Raw genomic sequence first — 9,806 nt, forward strand, 5'->3', positions numbered from 1 at the left:
ACCAAATTCAACGTCAAACAACATGAAAACAAAACCTGCTATGCAAGTTGCCACTTTGAAAATGTACCTTGATCGATAGAGTTAAATTTCACTGGTTGACTCACAATATAAATCTTTAGCATGATCCCACCGATAAAGAGAATAGCTCATTGATCTTTTTCTTGCGATATTGTAAGTGATTCTATATACTATAACGATGATGGTTTAGTTAAGGTTGCTAGTTAATTACATGTCCTCTAAACCGCTCACGGCTGAGCGCCTTGGTATGCTAATGCATTATCCAGACCTTTCTGGCGGACGCATCTGTCCATGTGGACGACCTTAAAGGACATCATGGGCTGGGTTGTCCGGTGCCATTTTCATGACGTGACCAGCCCACCGGAGCCTGTACGACAGTAAGCCCGCCGTACAGCTCATAGTCTCCTCCATTGTCCTTCCATACATACTGGGCCAACAATCCTTCTGAGCAGCTTCCTCTCGATCACGGCTAAGAGGGATTCGTAAATTTTGGACAGAGTCAATGTCTCAGAGGCGTATGTGAATACTGGAACTATATAAGCTCTTTATAGTTTCAGCTTCGTTCGTCGGGACAGGTGTTCTGAGTGGAGAAGTTTCCTCAGACTGTAGAATGTCCGGTTGGCAGCTAGTACCCTAGCGCGTATCTTAACGTTTGGACGACTTCGAAAGAACGATCACCTATTTGCACATAACCCCTGCGTAAGTTAGGATTTGTTAGCAGGGCCACTGGTGGTGCCACGATTAACTTGGTGTTTGCCTAGTTGATCTCCAACCCGAGATTTTCCACCGCCTGCCCAATCCTTTGGTTAGCATCCGCTTAGGAGAGCCGTAAACCAATGAGTAAACCAGCGTATGCCAGGATCTGGATTGACTTATAAAAGATGGTCCCCGAAGTTTCCACCTCCGAGTCGCGGATGACCCTCTCTAGCGCTAGGTTGAAGAGTAGACAAGCTAGCTCATCTCCTTAGCGCAGACCACTGGTGGTAGCAAAGGGACCTGAGGAAGTCACTGTAATTGGTTTTCATTTAGTATTACTTACACATGAAGAAATAAATACATCATCAAACCGACAAACATTGGCAAAGTATTGACAACACCCGGAAGAACATCTCAAACATCCATACAGCATTTTTTCCCCTTTAAACCTTTCACAGTGTGGTCCTCGGTCATAACCATGCCGGAATTTCAAGTCTCTATAACAACGTATAAATTACACCACCGTACCTCGTAACACCTTCCTCCCGCACCGTATACCACCACCAGCAGTTCCTACGCTTCACATCGTAATAATAATAATAGTTAAATTATGAACAAGCGGCCAACTCCCATGGGCCCCACAATTTACGCTATCGTTAAGCCCATTTTTACTGCCTACCAGAAGGGAAAACGTGATCGCACAAGCTTACTTTCCCATGACCGGGGACTGGTTTGATTTAAATTGTGGCAGTGAGGCCGACTTTGCCTTGCATCGGGAGGGTGGAGGCTGACGTTTGGCTGGTAGCGGCTCACGCCAATCGACGCGAGTGAACCGATCGTTTGATGGCTTTCGTTCGGTGAAACACTATTCAACCGGGGTTTTGCCGAAACATGTCGAATGGGTGATGGTTTGCAGTAATTTTGCTTCAGTGTGGCATTCGGACGGTAGTCGCGGGGTCTGCAAGAAGAAAACCCGTACTTTTGTGTGTTTCACGCAAAGATTCGTTTTGGTTGGCATTTTCCCCAACCGAAAGAAAGTTCCTACTCGGAACACGGAAAATAATGCACACACCTTCCATGGCACACGCAAAAGACGCATTTCAATTGCTGTTTACGAAAGAAAATCATCACTTTTTTTTCTTTGGTTCGTTAGAAGCCGAAGCCCAGTCGGGTGCCAAGCTTTGCTACAACACCGTATTACGTGATTGAGCGCAAGTACTCGCGACACACTTAACAATAGTGAAATCCCATGGCACATGCCAATGTGCCATCGACAGTTTAGCACATATGCAAAGAGCCTTGGTATGGAAGAAAAACAACCACCGCTGGTCATCTCTCTAACATCACATACACTGCCACGGAGACAAAGTTGTTGGTGAAGGGGCGAGATGTTGGCATCCACTGCCTCCCGCAGTAGAGCTTTGGCTTAAGAATTCCGTTCACGCCATTGCCATTTCGCGCATACAACCTCCAACAAAGGCATTTAAATCATTGGACCCAGATTGGCACACACAAAAAAAAACGCCATAGTGGCCAACATTGTGTGGTAATCATGATGACGTTGTGAATGATGATAGCTCCCGACACATAAGCTTCGGATGGACGCAAACAGTGGCGGTTGCAGTTATTGAGGTCAAATATTTACTTGCTGTATTGTCATATTTTAATTATGAACAAAGTGACAAAAACCGAAATGCAGTGCAGTTGATCTAAATCTAAATCTGCATTTCGTTTTAAGGCTTCCAAAACAATGTGGCTGGATTTGGTTTGTCGCTGTGCATTTCATATTCAAATCATTAGATAGCAACTTTAAACTGGCATGAGAAACACTGTACTGACTGCACTCCACTGACTAACGTCACGGAAATCGCGGAAATATATGTTTTGAAATCGTGAATCTGAATGAATCATTAAGCTGAAACGATGACTCCTAGTGTCTGTTGTGGAGATTCATGTATTCTCAGTGTAGATTCTTCTGAATCTTTACGCTGAAAGAATGATTCGTAATCACTATTCAGAAGATTCATAAATTCTTAAAGATTTATGATTATTCAACAATTTATAAAACTTCAAGGACTTGAGCGTCTAAAATATGTAATTTTATTTCAATGAAAACACCTTATATGTTTTGTCAGGGTTTAGACATATGTTCAAAATCTTGTTTCGGAAGATTCTTCGAGATTCATAAATCGTTTTGCATTCTTGGATTTTGGATGATTCAAGAAGAGCTTTTAATGTTCGAATGTCTCCCCACGGAAGATTTAAACTGAATGATACTTCTCAAATGATTCATTAAACGATGTTTTGCATGCAAATAAAGAGATTTCTCAAACCACCTTCGTGGATATTGTGTGTATGTGCCAATTATTTAATCAATTAACACAACTTCCTCTTCACACATTTAACTATGCAGATCGAAATTAAATCAAAGCGGTCAGGTATTAGCGAAAAAATTTATTAAAACGTATAGTTGCTTAGCGTTTCGGCGCATATAGGCACGCAATAATCGTAATGCTGATTATATCATTCTGCGTCAAGTTGGTGACTTCTACCTCCATCTCCCCGCAAGGGAATGGAAGGGCAGGAAGAAAAGCAGAAAACATGTACCACATTTCTACGCACCCACACGTTTTGCGGCAATGGTATTTGAAAATAGATACAATTTGCCATATCGATCGTCAAAGCGCTCGAAGAATCATAATTGCCGACACATGGCCAAGGGCTTCCATCCAGCGATCCAACCACATCCAACAACAACAAACGTACACAAACCTTTGCGCACACACACACACTCAAACACACATACAATGGCAAAGAACGCTGTTTCGTTTTGTTTGCTTTGAGCCGCTCCAAGTAGGGGCCTCCATATCAAATTAATGTGCGGTGTCGTGTGTACCCGCGTACACAAGAGCATTGGACGTAGACGCAAAACCACAGGTTTGTGTGCCCCGCTTTTTGTTGCATCAAAGCGAATGATTCGGATTTATCTTGTTGTTTTTTTGTTTGATTTTGCAGAGGAAATTAAAACATAAATCGCACCCGCTTTGCTCGAAAAAAAAAACGCCAAGAAGCAGGCGAAGAAGAGCAACGGTTTTTCATCGTTCAACTGTCGCTTTTGCTTATGCTGGGAGGAGCAGCATAATGGTGGATTGGCGCGGTAGTAGTGCTGTGTAGTACTATTTATAGTACGAGAGACCAATAAACCAAAAACCAGCCCGTCATGAATGACATTGGGAAGCATACGGGTCTTTCCCCACCGGCACCCATGATGGGGGGGTTGCTTGGAAAAAGCACCCATAGCGTGGTGTGTTTGTGTTAGCGGGCACACGTACGGAAAAAAGCTGCATGCGCGCGTGTGCGGCTTTTGTTTGTGGTTCCCGGTTGTGCGAGTGTATATGTGTGTGTACACCAACACTCGCGCATAGTCGATTCTCGTTCAGCTGTACCTCAGCCACAGCAGACTCCGCACGGACCAAACTATGATGACGTTGCACGGTCAGCGAAATGGCGATAAATGAAAAACAATACAGGCAGTCCTCGAGATACGCGGCAGTGATAGTCGCCGGAATTGCCAGATCGATTTAGTCCGCGAAATTTAGTTCAGCAGTCTAAGGATTTTCGAATTGTGTAATTTGACACAACAAAATGAAAAATTTAATTCAATTTAGCATAGTCTTCCGTAGCTACACAAATTTTACAGTGTTTTTACATTGATCTCAACTTTTTTGATGAACATCTTCGCTTTTGATGTCAACTCCTTCGCGAACTTACCTACCCAAACATTCACATACTCGACACTCATGTCATTTAAATCTTATAAACGACCATTTTGGATCCGTTTGCTTTGCATTGACAAGTTCCACAGCTCGTGGAACGTCCCCGCCCGTGGAACATTCCCAAAAAAGCACTGTGTATTTTAAGTACTTACTTATCAGACGCTACAATCACTAGACCGCGGTCTTGGCCTGCTGCAGATGTCCTCTAAAGCGCTTTAGATTTCCGGTTCAATTTTGTTCTGCCCATGCAGACGACCTAAAAGGTCTTTACGGATTGGATCGTCCGGTGTCATTCTCATGACATGGCCTGGTCGTCTAAATCGTGCTAGGATAGTGAACCCGTACAGTTCGTCATTACCCTTCCACAAATATGGGGTCAAAAATTCTACTGAACATCTTCGTCTTGAACGCGGCTGAAGAGGATTTTACCAGTTTTGTACAAAGTCTATGTCTCACAGGTGTATGTGAGCGCTGGAACCATATAAGTTCTCAAACTTATCAAACGAGGTAAACTTGAAGTAGCACTACACGACCGTACTAAAAGAATATTCAGGGAAGACCACAGTTTAACGCTACGATCAGCTATCGCTCGCGGGCGGATATTGAAAAAGCCAACATTAAACAAAGAGTCGTCACCTTCGTTAGCACATTGAAAGATCCGCTTTCCGTCGGTTTTCCCCTTTTCCCATTCCGTTGCCGTTTGCTTCATTCATACGCGGTAAAGGTGTACAGTTTGCCCATTTAACTCACCTTTTATGGTTGGCGCGGTTGTATGTGCGCGTACCGATGTGTGTGTATGCTGTTTTACGACGCAACGTTGAGCTGCTTGCTTCAATCCAATTTTGCGTTCTAGTGTGGTAGGCAGCGGGCTCCTTCTTCCAATTGACAGCTGACAGTGAAGAACAGCATAAACACAAACACACACTAGATGCGCGCTGGAACGGAGTAGGCGAAATGAGTCGATTCTTTCGCTGTGTAGCACTTTTCTACCATTTAATGGTGTTTTTGGATCCGTACACACGCACACAACGAAGGAAGTGAAGCAAACAATAGCTTCTACCGACTACACGCCTCTTCGCACTGCATTAAAACAAACAAGACAAGAAAATAAGGGCCGAATTAGAACATCGCGCATCAAAACAGAGGCTCAAGTATTCAACCCACAACGCTACAAACACGAACCGCGACACACAAACAAACAATACAATATGCTTTGATCTCGTTGATCGACACAATTTCGGTCACAATATGCCCCGTTTCCCTCACTGCTGTGTTTAGTCGTTCGTTATTATCCTATCATTCTCCTATATTCATCGTACGACACAAAAAAAACAGTATAATGCGATTTCGTGACGATCAAAGTCACGCGCGGGACTGAAAAGCAGAAATGCACACGCGAGCGCGCTCTCTTCACACTCCCACGCTCCCGGAATGAAAACAGCACACGAGCTCTTACACACACACACACAACCAATGCATACATACATCGAAACAACATATGAATTGCACTCCCACGCACTATTTACTCCACACGCTCGCCTGAAGGTAAGTATAACGTACGTGTAAAATGGAAAAGGTAACTGCTACAGTGAGTGTGAGTGAGTCGGGGAAACGAGAAAAAAGAACTCTTTCTCTTCTTTTGCCCTGACGCATGTGACGTAGTTTTCGAGTGTCACCACGGGATTGAAGTGTGTGCGAGAAAGAATGAGACAGCGCGTAAAAGGTGACAGAAAAACCGGTGCCACACTTTCGCTACCACTTTTGCACTTTTCCTTCGGTTCAACACACATGCACACGCGCAAGCAAACACACACACATGCGCCACTCTTCCGACCTCTTTCCTTTTCTATACTGATATCGGAAACGAAAAAACCGACTAGCAGGCTATGAGGATGAAAAATATTTCAACCAAATTGCTGATTTCCCTACTGCCCCGAACAGGGATCGCCGCCATCGACGAGTCGGCGTAGTCAAGCCCACAATGTTGCTACGGCCAAGCAGACTCCAACCGAGCAGACGGCCAAAACGTTTTCATCATCTACAAACACTCTGTACGCTATGTATCCTAAATCTCACGTTAACGTGGAACGTACGCTGCACGGGTCTTTCTTTTTCACAGCCGCGTTCTATAATCAGCCCGTAGGCAGATTGCGTTGCTCTTGCTACACTCTTGGAAACACCAATCAGCCAGCCAGACAGACGGGCGAACGTCGCTTTCTTCCGCACACATACGCACACTCGCACACAGGCACACACAATGATTGCCGAACGAGAAGAACTCCGCCGTCGTTCGCCTATGGGGTCACGTTGGCACGGCACTGTTTGCTACGCCACACACCAACTTTACTAACCGAACCGAGAGAAATTCATTGCTGTAGATCAAAAAGATGCAAAGATGCCACACAACTCGCATTACCCATTCGTAGAGGTTTCCCTACCTCCGCGGAAAATAAATATCGATTACGAATGGTTTTGCAAAGCACACCAGAAGAAAATTCCAAGTTTCACGTACCGTACGCACCACTGGCTGCAAAACGCGTCCGCACACACCGAAACTGAGAGAGATCATTCGAACAGTGATTCGGGTTTTCTGCTGAGAGTTGGCTACTGCATTCCAAAATTCTTCCCACATCGACCATCATCGTTCGTTGTGTGTGTGTTTTTTTAACGAAGCTAATGTCAAAACAATCGTATTTTCAACGAAGCTTATGTCAAACGCTGCTTAAGGTGCTTCTAAACATAATGAGATAACAACCATTTTATGCAGAAAATCGTTTGTTCTGGTAGGTGATATAGAAACGTAGGAACTTGTATAGTTCCGATACTCGCATACATTTCTGTGACATGGATCATGTTCAAAACTACCGAAATCCTCACAACCGCTTTCGGGAGAAACATGCTCAGAAGGATTTTTGGTCCCGAATGTGTCGAAGGACAATGGTGGTGCTACTACAATGATGAACTCTATGAGCTGTACGATGAACTTACTTTTTTACTAACACCTGACGACCCAGTAAAGTTTTCTTTGATCGTCCGCAAAATAAGCGAAACTGACCTGACGATCCGAGCTTGTGTAAAAGCACCTTAATTATCACAAAATGTCCTAAACTACGTTCGTCAATTGTCAACCCGTCTAAACTGCAATGATCCAACCTTGTAGCTTCAAAACTTCTATAGAAAAACATTCGAGTGCCGTGAAACTGTGTGCTTGTATAAAATACTAGATATAAACATGTTTCTCGAGAATTATCATACGATAAACAGCAAACTTTAAGGGCAAAGTGTGCATAAATCATATCATATCGTTGATAAACCCACGCCAATGTCAAATCACTATGATATTCCATCTTGGTAAGCGGGGCGGGATGTTATTGGTTTTCTTCTTCACACACTCCATAATCAATGGTTGCTTTCGGTTGCAATAATCTGTTGCACCTCTATGCAATGGTTTCGATTTGTTCGATTGTAGGGCCGGAAAACCACCTACCGGTCTGCATTTGGATGTGATGAAGGAGGACAAGCTCATTCAGAAGCTGATGATCGATGAAAAACGCTGCTATCTGTTCGGACGCAATCCGCAGATGAACGACTTCTGCATCGACCATGGTTCCTGCTCACGCGTACATGCCGCATTCGTCTACCACAAGCATCTTCACATCGCCTACTTAGTCGACCTGGGCAGCAGTAAGTGCCGTATGCCTTAGCAGGGTCCCTCCAACCCTTCGCGTAGCGCACGTTTGCTTTGAGGCCGATATTTTCTTTCCCGCACTCACTAGCGCACGGTACGTTTATCGGATCGGTCCGTTTGGAGGCAAACAAACCAACGCAGCTGCAGATCAACAGCCAGTTTAGCTTCGGCGCTTCGACACGCCATTACATACTGCGGGAACGGCCAACAGTTGGTTCACGCACGAACATCATGGAAGATATACCGATGATGGACATAAGCGACGGCACCTTTCTCGGATTGCCAGAAAGTCAAACCGAGCTGGATGTAAGCGATAGCGTAGTGTGCTTGTTTGTCTTTATTACACCCATTATCGCTGCCTTTTGTTTTTTTCAGAATCTCACCGAGTACAATACCGCACACAATCGGCGCATTTCGATGCTGGGTATATCCGACGACGGTGGTACCGTGGGCGGTGCAGGCGGTACCGGTGGACCGGGTGGCAACAGCGGTGGCTCGTATAAAAAGAGCAAACGAAACAAACGGAAAGGCGTTGCCTTCAATGAGGATGAAATTATTATCAACCCCGAGGACATTGATCCGTCGATTGGACGCTTCCGCAATCTTATCCAATCCACCGTGGTGCCGGTATCGGCGAAACGTGCCAAAATGGAGGTACAAAATAATATGGGCATCGTGACATCGCCGACCGGTGGTATGAAAACCGGCGCCTTCCATCTACACACGCACCATTCGCTAGCGGGTGTACACGGTCAACATAACCCTAATGTGACGCCTAGTCTTTATCATGGAATCGATCCAGTTGATGGAGGAGCGCATGGCGGTGGTAGTGGTGGAGGCGGTGGTGTTGGAGGTTCGGGTGGTTCCGGATCGGATGGGCGTGGGTTCGGAGGCTTCGATATGGACACGACACCGAGCGGGCTGTCAACGAAGTTGGGCATTTTGTTGCCCAATCCGGCACCGGATGTTAATCCGACACCAGTCCCGGTACGAGAGACTGCCACGGTACCAATGTTTGCTGTGCCGGGTGGAACCGCATCCGGTGGTGGTGGTGCCATCAGTAATAATGGTAAGCATAGGCTTTTTGGGGGGAAATGCAACAATAAGGTTCTTATTTGAACAAATCCTTTATCACAGCTAAAGCGGGCGAGAAACAACCCGACACTTCCGACGAACCCAAGAAGAAGAAATATGCCAAGGAACAGTGGCCTGGCCGGAAACCGCTCGGTTTGGGCAGCTTTTAGGAAACTGACAGAAGCAGCAGTACGCAACTTAGTGTGGTACAATTTATTCATAACAATTAATTATATTTTAAGCGCCTCATCCGAGATTTGTTCGGCTGTACCAGGTCTGTCAGGTAGGCTGATATATTTGCAAGACATGATACAAAGAATTACTTTGAAAAATAAAACTGGAAAACCATAAATAGTGCAGGCAATTGTATTCGATTCAATTAAATTGCTTGAAGTTTCTGGCATAGTCAAACCGATCGGGTTTGTTCTAGAAATGCCAGAATAGGGAACCATTCTGTGGGAACGCGTGTCCTTTTCGTTGGTATTTTTTGTGTTGGACAATGGAGTTACCAAACACTAAAGCTCGGATTCACATCCGTCAGGAACCGAATTTGT

General features: G+C 44.9%; 1 protein-coding gene across 1 annotated transcript; it reads left to right on the forward strand.

The window, feature by feature from the left end:
- Window positions 1-7,812: 7,812 nt before the first annotated feature.
- On the forward strand, window positions 7,813-9,422 carry LOC128707416 (nuclear inhibitor of protein phosphatase 1). The gene is made up of 5 exons (XM_053802369.1): window positions 7,813-7,841; window positions 7,960-8,174; window positions 8,267-8,484; window positions 8,554-9,247; window positions 9,316-9,422. The coding sequence occupies exons 1-5, from the start codon at window positions 7,813-7,815 to the stop codon at window positions 9,420-9,422; spliced, it is 1,263 nt and encodes a 420-aa protein (XP_053658344.1).
- The last annotated feature ends 384 nt before the right edge of the window (window positions 9,423-9,806 follow it).

This window comes from Anopheles marshallii, chromosome 2, assembly GCF_943734725.1.
Source record: "Anopheles marshallii chromosome 2, idAnoMarsDA_429_01, whole genome shotgun sequence".
NCBI classification, from domain to species: Eukaryota; Metazoa; Arthropoda; class Insecta; order Diptera; family Culicidae; genus Anopheles; species Anopheles marshallii.

What these genes read in the sequence shown, in the direction of transcription:
- LOC128707416 (XM_053802369.1), top strand. Translation starts at nt 7,813, where the DNA reads ATGTCAAATCACTATGATATTCCATCTTG. An exon ending in CACTATGATATTCCATCTTG is followed by an intron (nt 7,842 to 7,959) that starts GTAAGCGGGGCG and finishes GTTCGATTGTAG; the next exon opens with GGCCGGAAAACCACCTACCG. An exon ending in CTTAGTCGACCTGGGCAGCA is followed by an intron (nt 8,175 to 8,266) that starts GTAAGTGCCGTA and finishes CGCACTCACTAG; the next exon opens with CGCACGGTACGTTTATCGGA.